Raw genomic sequence first — 17,403 nt, 5'->3', positions numbered from 1 at the left:
GACCTACCAACATTTGATTTTCACACCCGATAATTCAAAAGAAAAGACAGTTATTATAGAAGGGCATATTCGGTATACAATTTTTCAATAAAAGTTTGAAGTGATCAAAAAATGAAAATAAAGCCTAGAGTTATTGTAGAAGAGCGGTCGAAATGAATTTTTACCCTCACAGGAATTCAAGTTTGAATGGTCAAATTGACATTTCACAATTAAACTATTTAATTAGTTAAATGTCACACCATTAATTGAAAATTTATGTATTTCATTTACATTTGGTGATTTATCAAATAAAAATATAAAATATCCATCACTACTCTATTTATTTACGCGCAATACGACAACTTTAAAAATTGTCACCCATTTTAACCACTAAATAATTTGAGTTTCTTTTTAATTTTTTTTTTTAATAATACGAATGTATTTGATGTTCTAGATTTCTCATCACGATTTTATTGTTTGTTTTAAAACTAACTAGAATCTACATTAGCATCCAACGACTTACCAAATAATGAAAAATATCTAAAAAATTATAAGAATACTAGCGTAATTAATGTATGATTATACCCGACCATCACCACTTAATTATTTATTTAAATATTAACTATAATTTACGCGTTACAATTGACATCCAACACTTAATTATTTATTTAAATATTAATTATAACTTACGCGCCACAATTGACATCCAACAACTTATCAAATAATATAGTTAACTTACGCGCCACAATTGACACCGTTAATTTCTTTCGATATAATTTTAATAAATTGGCTGAAATGCCCTCCAAAAATTTTAAAGCACCAATTAATTCCTTCCCCTTTTAAGAAATAAAAGGAAAATTCATTTCCCTTTGCAGCGTAAATGGGCTTATTACTAAAACAAGTAAACTGTCTCTTACCTAATCCTTAATCGTTATACCGAAACTCTCCCTGTGACTTCCGTTTTATAAATTAACACACAAATCCTTTTTCTCTGTCGTCTGTTGTGCCCGAGTTCTCATCTTTGTGGCTTCAGAACTGAAAGCGATTTTCTTTCTCCCTAGCTGCTCCTTCACTATCTGAGATTCGATCGAACATGGAGCGGATAATCGGGGGAAAGTACAAGCTTGGCCGCAAGATCGGGAGTGGATCTTTTGGTGAAATTTATCTTGGTCGGTATTCACCTCTAGATACAATTGTAGATACACTTTCGTTGCTTTTATCTGGTGCTCACCGTTCTCCGTGAATTTTTTGCTCTTTTTGTTTGGCAGCTACACATATCGATACGTTTGAGATCGTTGCAGTTAAGATCGTAAGTTTCAATTGATATGTGGTAATCTTGTATGCTTTGTTTTGATTTTCTATCTCGTATTTCAGTAGGAATGTCTTTTGGAGGTGAGGGACGTACTGTTGTAATCATGATCGAATCCTGTCTCTGATTGTTTGTACTGGAACTTATGGGGCTGTGGATGTATGATGTATCAGTTGTTTGTATTTAATGTCTGTTTTCGTAAGATGATATTAACTATTAAGTGCATATTGATGCTGCTGATTGTTCTACAGTTTGCTTGACAAGGCACGAGCTCGAACTCCTGCTTGGCTAATAATATCTCAAACTAATTTGCCTGCTTTTGTGCTCCACAGGAGAACAACAGAACAAAGCATCCGCAGCTGCTCTATGAAGCCAAGTTGTACAATATTCTTCAGGGAGGAAGTTTGTACTCTGTCTTACCACTATTTTCATTATATTTGTAGCATTCTTCTGTGATGGTGGGAGTCATTTTGGTGGTAGTAATAATTTGATTTTCGGATAAATGATCTAATGCATACATCTGGAATTTAATAGGTGGTATTCCTAGCATAAAATGGTCTGGAGTGGATGGGCATGACAATGTGCTTGTGATTGATTTGCTGGGACCGAGTCTTGAGGATCTGTTTGTGTATTGTGGAAGGAAGCTTTCGCTTAAATCAGTGCTTATGCTGGCCGATCAAATCGTAAGTTTTTTTCTCTCATTGTTATTCTCTTATAGCTGAAGCTCAGGGGAATTATTATGACATACAATTAATTGTGAATGCATTTATATTTTGCTTGAGGATCTTTGCACGGAAGTCATGAGTTTGCCACCTCATTATTCGTTGGAGATATTGGGTTCCTGCATGCTTGCTTCTCTTACTATCATTTTAACCTTCACTGTCATTTTCTTGCAAGCTGGTTGAGTATATACCCATTGTGTTTTTGGTTTTTGTTCATAATACTTCAGAAAATTTTAGTGTTCAAGTTGCTGGTAGTTGGAGGGAAATCGTCTGTGGATAGTATTTTGTATTACAGATGCAAGCTTCTGTTTAGTTTTTTTTTATTTGTACGACAGGTCAATATGATGGCACGTGATTGCCATAACTCAAGGGACTAAGTGAGTATAACTAGTATAAGCGTTTGATCACTTGGTTCTTTTTCTCTTTCAGATTACGAGAATAGAATATTTTCACTCAAAAGGATTTTTGCATAGAGACATAAAACCTGATAACTTCCTCATGGGTCTTGGCCGGAAAGCAAACCAGGTGGGAATTTTGGAGTTTTCTCGCATTGTCAGTTGACTTTAATCTTTTTGCTATTTTTAATTTGACTTTCTGTCAAAATTGTTTTCCTTTACTTTTTGGCTTATCAGGTCTATATAATTGATTTTGGCCTTGCAAAAAGATATCGGGATGCCACAACAAATCGTCACATCCCTTACAAGTACTTTTCGTCTTCAATTTTATTTTCCTTTTATTTCATTTATTGTGATATTGCCATGTTTACTGAAATGGCATATTCAGTTTTTGCTTGTTTACATGATTAATATTTTAAGTAAGCCAATGGAATGTAAAACTGGAAAAGAAATATGGACAACTAGTTTGATGTCGTTTGAGCATCCCTAAGTGCGAAGTCACTTCTCTTGTTGCTTGAAGGAAAAATGAAACTGAGGAGATTTTTTACTGAGCAATTTAAATCTTATGAGACTAATTACTTTCTGGCACAGGGAGAACAAAAACTTGACAGGGACTGCACGTTATGCAAGCTGCAATACTCATCTTGGAATTGGTAATCAAGCCAACATTATGCTTATATTATTTTTTCGACTTTTATGTTCATTCTCGCTCATGCACCCTCAGACATAGATTTCCTCTCAATAACAGAAAGCTCTTATCCATCTTCCTTTGTTTGTTTATTACAGAACAAAGTCGACGAGATGATTTAGAAGCACTTGGCTATGTCCTCCTGTACTTTCTGAGAGGGAGGTGTGATTCTCTATCTGTGATAATGATGATTACCAGAGTTACAGTTTTGGATTACTTTGTAATTTGCCCCCTTAAATTTCTTGCAAGTAACTATAATAACAACAACAATAATTACTAGTATTACTATGATGATTTGTATCAAACTGATTTCTATTTTTTATTTTTCTGCGTGTATAAAGCCTTCCATGGCAGGGTATTAAAGCTGCCACAAAGAAGGAAAAGTATGACAAGATATGTGAGAAAAAGTTATCAACTCCTATTGAGGTTTGCAACTTTGCATCTATTGTTTACATGTATTGAAAGTTCTTTTTGGGTTGAATTATGATAAGAACCCACATGATAATTGTTCTGAAGGTGCTGTGCAAGTCTCATCCCGTAGAGTTTGCGTCGTACTTCCATTACTGCCATTCATTGACTTTTGATCAGCGGCCTGATTATGGATTCTTGAAGCGCTTATTTCGTGATTTGTTTGCTCGTGAAGGTATTGGTGGACAAATGCTAGTTATCTCCTATTTGATTTCTTTACAAGGATCTGGTTTTACAATTGCATTGGTTATATAACAGAAGTTAAGCATGAAAACAATCGGTTTCTCTTCTATAGTTTCTCAGTCACATGTTTGCCCTTGGTTCGATAAAGATTATGCTACTAGTCACTATTCTCTGTGTTTAACGGCTTATGGACCATAAGGTATCATGAAAACCACAGAACCAGTCTCTCTCGCTCTCTTTTAGGTTTATTTTTGGTCACGATAAATTTTTCTGCTCTATCGTTGGGTTTAGTAGTTGAGTAATGGGATTCGTTAGAGCTTCTTGGGTTTTCCGGTTCACACTCATTTTTTAATATATTTTGTTTTTGATAGGGCAGGGTGGGAATGGTGTTTGTGGGGTGGGGAAGACATCGTAAGTGGGATAAAACTTAGAAGGGTTGGCTATAGGAGCTAAGTAATAGGACTCCATGTGATGCATGTATGATAATTTTTGTATTTGTGCTAATAATATAATGATTCCTCTCCCGTGTAGGAGGTATATGCATTAATGCATGTGTTCATATAATTCTAATGTATGGAATATGTAATCTGTTTACAAATATGCATAGAGTAGACACTTGTATTCCTTTTGTCCAAGCCAAAAATGGTCTTCATGATAGGCATGTTTCCTTTTACTGAATCATGATTAACAACGGATGGATTATCTATTATGTCATGTAATATCTATTTGTGATTTTTTTTAACATGGCAGGATATGAATTTGACTACATCTTTGATTGGACTATCATAAAATACCAGCAAGCTCAAAAGAGTAGAACTCAGTCTCGATTATCAGTTAGTATCTCTGCTGCACTCTACATTTTCTTTTTCTTTTTTTGGTTTTCCCTATATTGTTGTATGCTTTGGTGGAAGTTGTGGTTTTGTTGCCCACCAATAACCTATGGAGCTGATTTTTCATGCATTTTCTTGTCTCTTGTAAATTTGTTTTGGTGCTAAATTAAATTGAATTCTTGCCCATACAGCCAGCACCTGGGGCGAGTAGCAGTCATGCAGCACCAGTAGTCATGGACAATCATCAAGGTTAGATTTTGCTAATGCATTCGCGCATTGCAATGAATAGAGTTGTGATTGAGGGTAATTTCTGTTGGTTTTAGTTTGGAATAAGTGTAGTATAGCTCGGAAAGCATTTGTGGAGTTTCCAAGATGCTTGGCTGTATTCTATAACTTTGACGAAAAAACAATTCTAGATTTGGTCTATGTACTGAATTTTTGGCATTTCGGAGGTATGGAGTATTGGAATAATTTTTTAAGGGCAAGATTTATTTTCTTTTTCTCACTGACGTAAATTTTAATTTCTGAAAGTGTAATTACTTTTTGGAACTTTGGAAATTATATTTTGGATATTTATATGGTCTTAGATGGTTTGGATTTATCTTAATGATGTAGTTTGTACAGGGTGGTACCTTATGCACCTTAATGCCATATGTTCCATTCTGAGGGAAAATTAATTACCCCATCGTGGCACACGCAGTAACCAGCTCTTTACTAAATCAAAGAGCAGATATTTCTTTTTATTTTGTTCGTCCGCTCAATCAATGCTTAGATTCTTCAATTGTATGCTTGTATTTCTCATGGTCATAATGTCATTCTTAGTGCCTTTTGTTTTTGGTTGAACGATCCAGTGGATTGTTCACAACTCACTGTAAACAAAACACAACTGGGTCTTGGATATATAAAATATAATATAGTGGAGAGAGTTTTTTACCTTTTTTTACCTTTTGCTAATGAAACTGGTATATACACGTCATCACAACAGGTGTAAGAATAGCTAAACGGATTTTTTCCCTGGCTACTATTGCCGACAGCAATTTGTGAAGTATATATTTAGATGCTAATTTCTTTTGTAAATCAATTGGAATTGGGTTTTATTTAATATAACGTTTCAATCTCTATCGGATAAAATGGTTAAGAACTGCAGTACTAGAAACTAGAAAGGATTTTGAACGATAACACTGAGATTGAAAAATTGAATTATGTCATAATTTCCAACTTCTATGTGTCTCATACAGAAGTCCACAGTTCAGTTTCTATTTGTGAGCATGTAAATTGTTATATCTAACTATTTTCTTATGCACTGGATATCTTCATTGCAGTGATTTGAAAATAAATTCACTAACTGATATACTATTCAATATGATGCCTGAACTTGAGGACTTCATGTCATTCTCATCAATGGTAGATTGATGTGAAGATTTCAGTCTACTTCACTCATTCTTTTCTTTTCTTTTCTTTCCCATTCACACTTTGCTTCAACAAAAGCCGGCCGTGGGTCCATAAAAAGAAAGTAACTCCTTATTCACAGGGCTCCTACAATGGACGTAGGGACTCTGAGTGGCAGATGTATGCCTTATCCACACATTGTGGAGAGGCTGTTTCGGGGAGAATCATGCAGCCTTAGCCGTTTGATGTAGAGACGCTGTTTCTGTGTTGTGATGAAGTAACTTAACCACTATGCCAAGGTTTACCCTTGTTGGTTGATAAGTTGATAATGCAATGAGAATGCGTTTTATAAGTTCGTGTAAAATTAATAAAATTAAACTGCATGAGGTGTTATACCATATATTAGTTGGAGATATTTCCTTTTGTGCAAAGTTGTAAAATACTTTAAAAGGATACAGATTGACAAATATGGAATACACAGTAGAGGCAGGAAGGCATCAACTTTTAATGGAAGATATTTTTGTTCCTAAAGAATTGCTATTACTTCCCATTAATGTTAAGGATGCTTATAATCTTGATGGCAGGTATCAATGCTCCATATTCAGCTGAGACTACAGAGCGCGTAAGACTGGGTATTTCCACTGGCTCTGGCATACGTATGCACTTCAAATCAGGAACAGGAAAGCATGATTCTGATGCTGTTGACAAGAATGTGAGTCTATTGTGTTTCCATCCACATAAGCATGTGAAGCCTGGGCCTCTACCTCTTATAACCATATGAATAATTTCTTGTAAATTTTTTGAGTTATTTTCTTCTAAAAGAACTTTATCTCCTGCGATGTTCAGTGTCATATTTTCCCCCCAGAATATCTTAAAAAATCAGAGCTGATAAATGTTGATTTGGTGTAGATTCTAAAAGATGCACACATGCCTTCCACTTCATTTTCACACTCTGGTCCACCAAAAAGAAATGTTGCCAAACCTATGTTACCTATTGATGCTCCAAATCTGGTTCATGGAGATGGCAACAGAATTGGTCCTTCGAGTAGCTGGATTTCATCATTGCATCGCGTTCATTCTGCCAAGTGAAACAAAAGTAATGTATAAAGTTGGACTTTTCTTCATTGCAATATGTTGACTCATTTGTGTTACTTGTTAACCTTATGGTTGATTTTTATGCATTATGTTTTTAAATATTGCTCTGGTGACGAGGATTCTAGTGATAAATTTTTTGGGGTAGAAAAGCTGTTGTAATTAGTTATGTTTTCTGCAATCTGTATTGTCAACAAGTACCTTGTGTACTTTTATGGTGGTTGAAATTGGTACTAAAATATGAAGGATGCCTTTCTTTTTGTTAACATTAGTTGTTTTGTTATTCAACATAATAAGCTTAACTTGTTAGGTTGGGGCATTTCACATCACTTACACATATTCTAACACTCCACTCACGTGTGGCCTAGACAATTCGATGGCCCAACACATGCACAGCAAACGAGACCAAACACTAGGGCTACTCTGACTCAAGGCCCTCACTTGGGGCCCAACACATGCACAGCAAACGAGACCAAACACTAGGGCTACTCTGACTCAAGGCCCTCACTTCAACAAAGACACGCAAAGGCTCACACTTGGGGCAACAACAAATGGAGGTTTAAATTGAGGAATCTAAGGTTTGAATTACCGATGTTTCCATATTTAAGACATATTTCTGGTGAATGCAAAATTTTACAAGTTATTAAAGTTAAATCTTTTCTATTGATGTTGTGATCATACATGTACAGTATAACATGTTGGAAGAGCTTTCATGACATTTCCTTTATATTATTGTTTTCATGGGCTTGCAGACCTTCTATGGATTCACATTTTAGGCAATGCATTACTGAATTGTAAGAAACCACATTTCCATGTTTAAAGACATAGTCTGGCTAGTGCTGAATATTGCAAGTTATTAAAGTTTCATTTGATATTTATGGTGTGATTTTACTTATTTTGGTCTGTACATTAACCCTCTTTGCTTATTATAATACTATTAGGGGGGGGGGGGGGAGATCCTCTGTCTAGATATCTGTTTATATAATATGCTTCAGATTTTTTTTTCTTTTCTATTTTGGTAACTTCACTTTTCCCCCATTTTGGTAATTTCATTTTTCATATTATTACTGTTACCTCACAAACGAAAGAAATTTGTGACCTTTTAGCTTGCACACTACCAATACCCCCAATGTTAAAAATATGATGGTGGCTTTGATTTGCCTCTAGCTTCGGACTTGGAATCAGGTTGATTCATGGCTCCATCTATTACCTAAATAAAGGTTTAGAGGATACCAGCATGTTTAGTTTTCATCATATGAAAGTAATTTTAAATTGCCCTCTCAAATATCCATTCATACTTTGTAATTTGCAGGATCGTCTCTTCGCTCCGGCATTATCTGAAGGATAGATAATTACAGGCAACGTCTACCTGGCATTTGAAGATAATCTATGCCTCATAATGTTGACGTTTTCTGGTTGAGGAATGGCTGGCCTGCCTGACCACTGAATGAAAAATGAGGCATAGAATGTTGATTTTATGGCAATTGTCATGTGGCATCAACAATTCTTAATTGCAATAGATGGGTGTTGTGAATACACTTCTCTCATGCTGTAGGATGGCTTGTGTTATATGTAGCTTCCTCGCCTTCCTAAATGGAGTATCTGGAAATGTCGAGAGAGTTGAGCTTGAAGAATGGGAAACACCCATGGCTTCATCTGTGATTATTTGAATTCAAGGTGGCAACTGCTTGGCAAAGCTATAAAAAGTGAGCGTGAGGTGTTTGGTGCTCCAATAATTTGGTTTGTTAAACCAGAGTTATTCCTTTCGCTTTGATGGTTTGTGCAGATTCTATTACAGTATGTTTCAGAGGGGGTACCAAATCACACATTTTTTAGTAGTTGCAAAAGAGGTCTTTCAGTTTTTTGGATATGTTGAAGATTTAGGACCTAGGAAACATATGAATCGATTTCATTGAGTTGCTTTTGTTCACACAGCATCTGCCATTGCTCCTATGTAACCCAGTATAAATGACTTGGGAGATGTTGGATAGTTCAACTATGTTCGTGCATGTGGCAATATGATGCTTGTAATTAGAAATCTGAAACCCTCGGCTGTGTTCATATGAATGTTTCAGGAGGTTTTGTTTCTTTGAGATCTCAAACCTTCAGGCTGCATCAAATGCTATATCAAGTGATGAAGGGCTGCCCTTTTGAGTCCGAGGTAGGTCTGTTAAATGATTGGCATTCGATGTTATATGAATTCTCTTTTCCCCTGTGTTTTCTTTTGGACGAACTGCTTCTCATGCCATCGAGTAAGCTAGACCTGTTCAGAAAGGGATGGAGCAAAACCTAGAAAAACTTTTGTATGGGGAAAGGCAGACTCAGAATTTTCATTGGTATGGACCTTGACAAGCACATCCACGAGGATATAGACCCATTGGCATTTGGAGCCATTCATGTATATTTGATCCTCTGGGTTTTCCCCCTGTTTGGGTTTCTTTGTTTTCCCCCGAGACATTATGGCAGTCTGATCTAGTTTCAATATAAGGTAGCTTTGGTTATATAAGTGGTATTTGTAGTATCTGTGTTGTGTGTGCTGGTCTACTATTGTGTTTGGTATTTGATGTTGTTTTTCATGAAATGTGCATTTTTCCGTTCATTCCAAAAGTTACCGCTCCAAGTATAGTGATGTAGTAATTTTGTTATGTCTGCTGCTTTACGTAGTGACATTTATAGTGACTAATTGCATCTTTCTACTTGAATTCTTAAATGTACGTTTTTGTTACTTTTTTATCTTTTAAGATCACGAGTTGGGATTCACAGGAATATATTTCGAAGAAAACTTGGCAAAATTGTTAACCACAAAGACTTCTTACAGGTTTGAATGAGATCACATGGCATCGAATGCCCTCAATATTCTGAGGGCATCCAGAAGCACATTGGTGGAGAAGGTTACCAGAGACTATTGCTTTTATCTGAGTTCCTGGTATATTCAACAGGATGAAAGCTGTTTACAAATGGAAACACTCTGCGAGTATCGTATGGTCTCACTGCCATTATTGGTCCATCTTGTGTTGCGTTGTAGCTTCTGGGAAAAGGAGAAATGATAGCCAGGATTGTGTCAACGCTAAAGTACTTTATTGGAATGTACTGGGCTTGTAAATGTGACCAACAGTGCATTGTTGCTCCTGGGAATATCCTTAAAGCTAGTTGCATCCAAAATATGGGCTGGTGTTGAATATCATGACATCTGAATCTCTGGCGTTTCTGTGGTGTCTATCCTTTTGGGAGCCACAAGTCTTTCGTGCAAGCCGGAATGTGCATGTTCTTCAATAGGTAAGTTGGGGGTTGTGGGATTTGAATTCTATTGACTTCTTGGTGATATGGCCGGGGATTGTCATTAGGAAAAGCCCTATTCCCTACAAGAAAAGATCTTCGTCTTGAAAAATGAATGGGTTACAACCAAGGACCTTTCACACCATTTCGAGGACATCTTGAAATCCCGTATCACTGCTAAGGAATGGTTACAACTTACAAAGTAGGTTAGTACACCCATTTATGGAGTTAAATGCAAACGGTCCTAGAATAATGCAATGCTGAGACCCTTAAGATATGACACCTATTTGACCCTCATTGAAATCAATGTGGATGGTTATCTCGTGTCACATTGATTTCAACGTCATATTTTAGGAGTTTGTAGCATTAATCATATATGAAGAAACATGGTAGTTCAAATTTAAAGGAAATCTCTTGAAAATAATAATTTACACGATCAGCATTGTATATGAAAGTTATGATACAATAACTTAAAGGTATAATCATAATGTTTACAAAGCTCTTCTACAAGTGAGTGGATGAAACAAACTCATTTGTGGAGAATTTTGATTGGAGGGAGGAGAGTGAGAAAGAAGAAACACAATAAAATATGTAAATTAATATTTTTGACTAACCAAACTGCTGCAAAGCTAATCAAGAAGCTTATTACTGTCAACCCTTGAACGAGACGATATCCATCTCCAAAAGTGGTCTTCAATACATTTTCATATGAGCTTAGGAACTCTTTCAGGCTTGAGATTCAGATTCAATTGTCGCAAGATTGGTATGCGGATCCGATAAATTATTCCAACTCCTTAAGAAAATCAATATTATCTACAAAAACCTGCAAGATAGAAAAGCAGAGAATAAAAGGAAATGAACAATACAATAGTAAGAAATATAGACTGCTTCACCCTCCTTGTCAAACCATATTAAACAACCAAATTAATTGTAATCGAATTTCACACCAAAAATTAAATTACTAATACACTATTTTCCCCTGCATTGCTAACATGCTTGAAGACACCGACTTTTTGACTAAGTTTCCTGTCCTATGCTACGCAAGACAAATTTTGTATTGCATCCATCTCATATATGATATGAAGAATGTCTTCCAATTGCCACCATTTCCAAGAAGCGACCTTGGGGTGGGTTCTAGAATACATGTTTCATGTGGTGTGAATGACACAATGTTTAAAAGCAATGGGGGGTCTTATTGCTTTCAATCATACAACGAGCCCTGAGTTATCACTTCTTCATCTAAAATCAACAGGCAAAACTTATCATAGCCTTTCCAAGAAGCACCCTCCTCATAATTCAGAAAACAGAAAGGTTTTGCCAGCCTATATTAAGCATAACAATGACTAAATGTTTTCTTTTTGAAAAAAAACAATGATCGAATGTTTGGATCATATTGGCTGACAGTTAAGAATCCTTGCTGAACTAAGAATGCAATTGGGTTATTTGAATTTATAGGACTTAATTAAAGGAGGGAAAGAGACCATGAAAACAAATAAAGAAATAAAGAAAAAGAGAAACAAAGAACTCTCAGGCGATGAGCATGAGAGCATTCAGTCTATAATTGCATACCGTCTTCCATCCATCATGATCTAAGCATGCAGTAATCTTTGTGTTAATACCAGGCAATGGTCCAGGTTCCCGAGTAATCTTCCCACCACATAGTTTAATTGCTTCCGCAGTTCTATAGACATCATCTGTTCCTATCGCAATCTGTCAAAACATAAGAAATTGGTGATAAAACTCAATGGACTTAGCATGGCAGGAAGCCAGTCCATCAATTTCATTATTATAAACCTTAAATATAGAGGAAGATGAAATCAATGTAGTGCACATAAGATTATAACATGCAACCAGTATTAAATTGATATACCATAGAAACAAATTCTTCTACCACAAACACAGTATTTAAGAGGATTCACACACATGAAAAGGAAAAATCACCTGCGCGTAACCGTTCCCCCTGTCATATTCGGTAACTCCATAGTTGTATGTCAATTCCAGCACTGCATTTTTATCTTCAGGACCATATCCCATCATTGCTATTGTATACTGTGTGTTATAGGCACAACATGTCAACAAAGTGCTATATTAAAAAAAAAGGGATCTTGTGTGATCAAATCAAAAATGAATAAGCAAAAGTTAAATAAACATTATTCCTATGGCAGTACTATTAAATGGATCAATTCAGATCAGCTTAAGATACAAAGAAATTGCGATTAGCATAAATTTCGAAGGGCCACTATTATAATAGTGACTTCTTTGCAGCGGCATTGCTGAATAGATATATCTCAATGTTTTTCAACTCATAATGCACACCAATGTATTGATAGAGAATAATATAGTATATCATTGTTAAATTTGTCAATTAATACTGACAAAAATCCTTCTGACAGAAACTTCGCCCATTAAAAATAGAAGAAATTATCTAAAACCACTTAATATAGGAAAAAAGGGATCATGAAACATAGCAAAATAAACAAAATCTCCAAGCAGAACCCTACTAAGGACACTGACACTTCAAGACCACCATAACATCAATTTCAAATCTCTAAGTCCCTTTCAGCATAAGGCTCCTCTGTCTGAGAACACAGAAATTTTCAATAATAAACTTCTCAGTTGACAATAAGACTAGGTATGATTTGATCTTGTCACAATTCTCTGATCATTCAAAAATAAGAATCTTCAAGATGGGAAGGCATCAGAAAGATACCCCTGGCAGTACAGGCTATACACTAGTTCAGCAACCTCATAGAATACTAAGATATTCATATTAAAACCAAGTACTACTTTTGAAATGTGATGGTCGTGTTAATATTACAATCTGCTGATTAAGTAAAACAAGGCTCTTACCTTGTATTCTGGATTATCTCGTTTGCGAAGAAGCTCCATGCCAAATGCCTAAATGGAAAAGGAAAATTCAAATTTGGAACCACGTGCATAAGCTAGTCACAACACACGAAAGCAAACAAGTTGGAGCAGATAATCAGGTAACGGTTGATAGCCAGAACAAAATTTTCACCTTCTCATAAAAGTTTATGGAACGATCAAGATCACCAACTCGAAGCATCACTTGACACAAAGGCTCTGGTGTAGGTCCCCTTTCCAACAGTTCAAACTTATAACCATCTGGATCCTCAACAAATGCAATTACTGTATTTCCACCTTTAACAGGTCCAGGTTCCCGGGTTACTTTGCCACCCTTGGCCTTTACAAGTTCCACTATCTTAGAAACCTAGTCAAAAAAACATCTAAACGAAAACTTAGATTTCTGTCGTTCAAAACTAATCTTCCAGCTGATAGTAAAATTAAAACCAACAGATACATCCAATCAGAAGAGTCAACAACTCATAAGCAGCCAGCTGCGATAATCTAATTATAGAAAAAGAAAATACAGAAAAGGATATTTCTTATATGGATACTTGATATCAATAATAGGAACTTACATCCTCAACCGCAATACCAAAATGTCCAAAACCAGTTCCGATATCGTACTTGTCAACTCCATAATCTGCAAGCATTCATAAGTCGAAGCATATAATTACAGTACGTAATTGGTGAAAGAGATGTTCACAAATTCGTCTATCTAAGAACAAAATACAGTCTTCCATGTACTTATCTTGGTTCACTGGTGACTCAGGCTAAAAGGCGTGCACAATATCATAGCAGATGTTAGAAGACAATGACAATGCCTAATAGTAATTAGATAACTTACTGTAAGTGAGTTCAATTACAAAATGAGAATCTTCAGGCCCATAACCAAGAAAGGCATTGGTGTATCTCTCTTCTGGAATGTCACGCTTCCGAAGTAGCTTCATCCCCAGGCACTCAGTGTAAAATCTGCAGTCATCACATAGTCACATGATCGTTTGACCCTAAGCATTTGAAAAGCAGCTCACACTATAATGGAGGTGCCGTAAAGATCTAGGAGTGTGAGCAGTACGAGCTGAAAGGCTCCCATACTGTTTGGAGGGCAGGGGGCATAGATGCCAAACAAACCTGACCCCTATCTATCGTCGTAGAAGCTGTTCCTAGGAAAGATTATGGTTCTCGGGTATCCAATCAATTAATCCCCAGACCGAGGGAAGCCACTAAATGGAAGGCTTCACTCGCTCGCTCTAACGCTCGTTTAGTAGATAGCGAGTGGAGTGCATTAGCCCCTTTAGAGATAGGGGAGACGGTAAGGAACAACATATCAAATGAAAAGAAAAAATAAAAGAAATGAGAAGTAGTTTACTTTATTGTCCTGTCCAAATCCCCAACACGGTAGACGACATGAAGCATTGTTCTCTTATCCTGTTTAACCCACTCCAGAACATTTTCTTGAGCAGCAGATGCGCTTGCTCGTACTATATTTTTAGCAGCCACCCCAACGCTTGTACCCTTGCCTTTCGACAGCTTTGAAATTTTCAAGCCAAAGATGTGTGACTGTGAAATGGCTGCAAAACAAATCAGAATAATGAAAATTGGTAAACATATCCAGTTTTATCAGCACACTCATATATCTGCAGTACATCACAAGTCAGTCACTCATTTCCAATGTTGCAGTACATCAAAACTCACAATTGTTCTTCCTTCAATTAGATACTCAAGCCAAATGGTAAATGCTATTTTGCAGGAGACCACCTGTTTGCGCATATTTCCTATATTGCATTGAAGCAACTCTACCAGTAAGTCAAGGTTTAACCTTAAATGCAACCTTCAGTCAAAAAAGGAAAATTATAATTTGATGGCAGAAAGCAAAAATACTTTACATCAACCACAATTTAAGCTGTAATACATGAATTACTCATCAATTACAGGGTATATCTTTGAGGTACGACATATTCATGAATCTCAAGAGAAGCAAAGCTGACTCACTCAAATTAGCCAAACAGGTATCTAAAACTAAAAGATGTGTTTTGAAAATTAGTTTCGGAAAGTGACAGGAACTAGAATCAAAATGCTGATGCACTGCTCGTGGAACCATTCCAGAAACTACGTTCGATTGTGCAGCCAATAGAGCACAAAACAAAACATTACTCCAATTTCACAAGGTAACAGCCGTTTTCACTCTCACTGACACTAAACACATTGAGCTCCGCATGAACAAATATCTCATGCAATTGTTCTACTAAAAATATTAGAAACTGAATCTGAATACTCTAATTCCGCCACAGTCGATCCGACACCACCACCTCCTCCGTCATCAATACAATCCACTAATTTACTAAAACATCAACATACACCTATTCATCAATCAATTTATAAGAATATTCACTGAACAGCGTTTGAATGCATATATTAGAAAATATCAGAAGAGAGCCTCACCACTGCCAAGATAGGCGAATCGCCGAGAAGGATTGTAAGAGGAAAGACAAACACCATAGCGAGAGGCACCGGAGAACCTGAAAGTCGAGAGAGAAGGCCGAATTGAAGACGCCATGGGCAGTATTCTCACCATATTCCTCCCCAAAGACTTTTGTTGTCCGTCTGTAATAGAAAGAGAGTAGATGGTGATAAAGTTCGTAGAGAGAGAGACAGGCAGAGAGGGAGGTGGCCTGATTGATTTTGTTTCGAAGCGAATTAAATAATAATAAAAAGAAGGAGAATATTAATACAGCGCTCTTTTTTGATACGTGGAGTCCAGGTTTTCCGAATTCTTATTCCCACTACGTGCTTCACGAGACTCCCCTGTTTCTGTTTGTTCCGAAGGGAGCCACCACGAGACCTCCACCCTTTAGTTATTGTAGATCTGATCAAAACTGGGCTCAGACTGCACTTGGGCCAGATTTCCGTTTATTATACGGACCGGGCCCGGGGTATTGGGCTTGTAAATGAAGATAAAATCCAATGTACAGAAAAGATGATCATATACTCTCAAATCAATTTTATTTTTTCTGTATGGATATACTCAAATCAATTACTTGTGACATAATTTGTCCTTGTAATATACTTTCATGAAGGAATTTTGAGAGTACAATGCTAGAGACCCCCAAAATATGACCCCCAAAAGTCCTCAAATTTATGTGGTATTAAAATGATCATTGATTAAAAACATACATGTAGGACCCACTTCACATCCAACACTCCACGTTATATGAGAGTCTTTTGGGGTTACTTTTTGGGAGTCTCGAGCATTATCCATTTTGGGAGATAGGCATTGAAGAACAATGTCAAAGAATCCAAAATTTATTGAGGATCAAGAAATGAAAACAAACATTGCGATTTCATGAGAGTGAATTGAGAGGAACAACTTGATAGTGAGAGGCGTCGACCACCCAACTATTGCCTCTCATAGACGGCCTTGCCGGCAACTCAATCTTCTCCGACATCCTCGCTCTTCATCGCTAGTCAAGAATCAAGATCGAACCCAAGAGAACAATCAAATGACCAATGAACAATTCAACATATCATGCCCAATTTGTTTTGTTTCTTTACTTTTCGAGTTGATTGGATAATTAAAAGGGTGGCCTGTCGATAGGTGAGAGGGTTGCATTCTTAGAGTGTGTTTGGATTGAGGGATTTGGAGGGGAGGGAAGAGAAGGGAAAGGGGGTTTCCTTCCAATTCCCTTGTTTGGATAGTTTATAAAAAATTGAGTGGAGGGATTTGAGGGGATTTGGGAGGAAGATTTCATTAAATTTTTGTCAAAATTATTTCCTCCCAAAATGGAGTCATTTGGAGGGAAGAGATTACTAATTAAATTACTTATAAGTTTAAAACCTATTTTACCCTTGGACATAACACTTAAACATAAAAAATAAGGATAAACTAGTAAATTAAACTACTTTTCTTTCCTTTCTTTTTTTATCAATTTAAACATGAGCGAGAGAAATGTATTTTCCCTTTCATTCTCTTCCCTTCTCTTCCCTTCCCTTCCCCTTCCCTTCCCTTCCCCCCAGATCTCTCAATCCAAACACACTCTTAGTGTGTGTTTGGGAGGTAAGAGTTATTATGGGTTTCACCAATTTGTAATCCAAGATTTGTATGTTGTGGTAGGTTGGTTCTCTGAATTTGACGAAAGTATTGTCGCTTTATTTAGTCAAATAAATTGGTTGGTATTTGATAACTGAGAAGTGGCGTTCTCCTTTTTTT

At 36.5% G+C, this 17,403-nt stretch overlaps 2 protein-coding genes across 4 annotated transcripts; one reads left to right on the top strand and one right to left on the bottom strand.

Annotated features, from left to right (window-relative positions):
- Window positions 1-957: 957 nt before the first annotated feature.
- Window positions 958-10,516, top strand: LOC119997803 (casein kinase 1-like protein 3). Of its 3 annotated transcripts, XR_005468074.1 has the most exons (16): window positions 959-1,148; window positions 1,248-1,288; window positions 1,621-1,690; window positions 1,823-1,971; window positions 2,440-2,535; window positions 2,643-2,713; window positions 2,997-3,058; window positions 3,192-3,255; window positions 3,435-3,519; window positions 3,610-3,736; window positions 4,495-4,577; window positions 4,766-4,823; window positions 6,548-6,675; window positions 6,873-7,059; window positions 8,368-9,216; window positions 9,874-10,516. XR_005468074.1 is itself a non-coding variant. In XM_038845001.1 (15 exons), the coding sequence occupies exons 1-14, from the start codon at window positions 1,073-1,075 to the stop codon at window positions 7,050-7,052; spliced, it is 1,290 nt and encodes a 429-aa protein (XP_038700929.1). In that variant the 5' UTR covers window positions 958-1,072; the 3' UTR covers window positions 7,053-7,064; window positions 8,368-9,723. The 3 variants fall into 3 exon arrangements, 2 of the variants coding, with proteins under 2 accessions (XP_038700929.1, XP_038700928.1); XM_038845001.1 differs by lacking the exon at window positions 9,874-10,516 and having other exon boundaries at window positions 958-1,148; window positions 6,873-7,064; window positions 8,368-9,723; XM_038845000.1 differs by lacking the exon at window positions 9,874-10,516 and having other exon boundaries at window positions 8,368-9,723.
- Window positions 10,517-10,723: 207 nt separating this feature from the next.
- On the bottom strand, window positions 10,724-15,888 carry LOC119997805 (probable lactoylglutathione lyase, chloroplastic). The gene is made up of 9 exons (XM_038845002.1): window positions 15,639-15,888; window positions 14,566-14,767; window positions 14,044-14,168; window positions 13,775-13,839; window positions 13,351-13,563; window positions 13,182-13,229; window positions 12,273-12,380; window positions 11,901-12,041; window positions 10,724-11,154 (listed from the first exon to the last, which is right to left on the bottom strand). Exons 1-9 carry the CDS (start codon window positions 15,769-15,771, stop codon window positions 11,113-11,115), a joined length of 1,077 nt encoding a protein of 358 aa, XP_038700930.1. The 5' UTR covers window positions 15,772-15,888; the 3' UTR covers window positions 10,724-11,112.
- Window positions 15,889-17,403: the final 1,515 nt, after the last annotated feature.

Source organism: Tripterygium wilfordii, chromosome 4 (genome assembly GCF_013401445.1).
Source record: "Tripterygium wilfordii isolate XIE 37 chromosome 4, ASM1340144v1, whole genome shotgun sequence".
In the NCBI taxonomy this organism is placed as follows: Eukaryota; Viridiplantae; Streptophyta; class Magnoliopsida; order Celastrales; family Celastraceae; genus Tripterygium; species Tripterygium wilfordii.
This window is presented reverse-complemented; position numbering and strand designations above follow the sequence as displayed.

Bases quoted from the DNA above. Each gene is read 5' to 3' on its own strand.
- LOC119997803 (XM_038845001.1), top strand. From the start codon at position 1,073: ATGGAGCGGATAATCGGGGGAAAGTACAAGCTTGGCCGCAAGATCGGG. The intron at 3,059-3,191 runs GTAATCAAGCCA...TGTTTATTACAG, and splicing joins CAATACTCATCTTGGAATTG to AACAAAGTCGACGAGATGAT. The intron at 3,737-4,494 runs GTATTGGTGGAC...TTAACATGGCAG, and splicing joins TGATTTGTTTGCTCGTGAAG to GATATGAATTTGACTACATC.
- LOC119997805 (XM_038845002.1), bottom strand. From the start codon at position 15,771: ATGGTGAGAATACTGCCCATGGCGTCTTCAATTCGGCCTTCTCTCTCG. The intron at 14,768-15,638 runs GTGAGGCTCTCT...TTTGTTTTGCAG, and splicing joins ATTCGCCTATCTTGGCAGTG to CCATTTCACAGTCACACATC. The intron at 12,042-12,272 runs GTGATTTTTCCT...ATGTTTTGACAG, and splicing joins GGGGGAACGGTTACGCGCAG to ATTGCGATAGGAACAGATGA.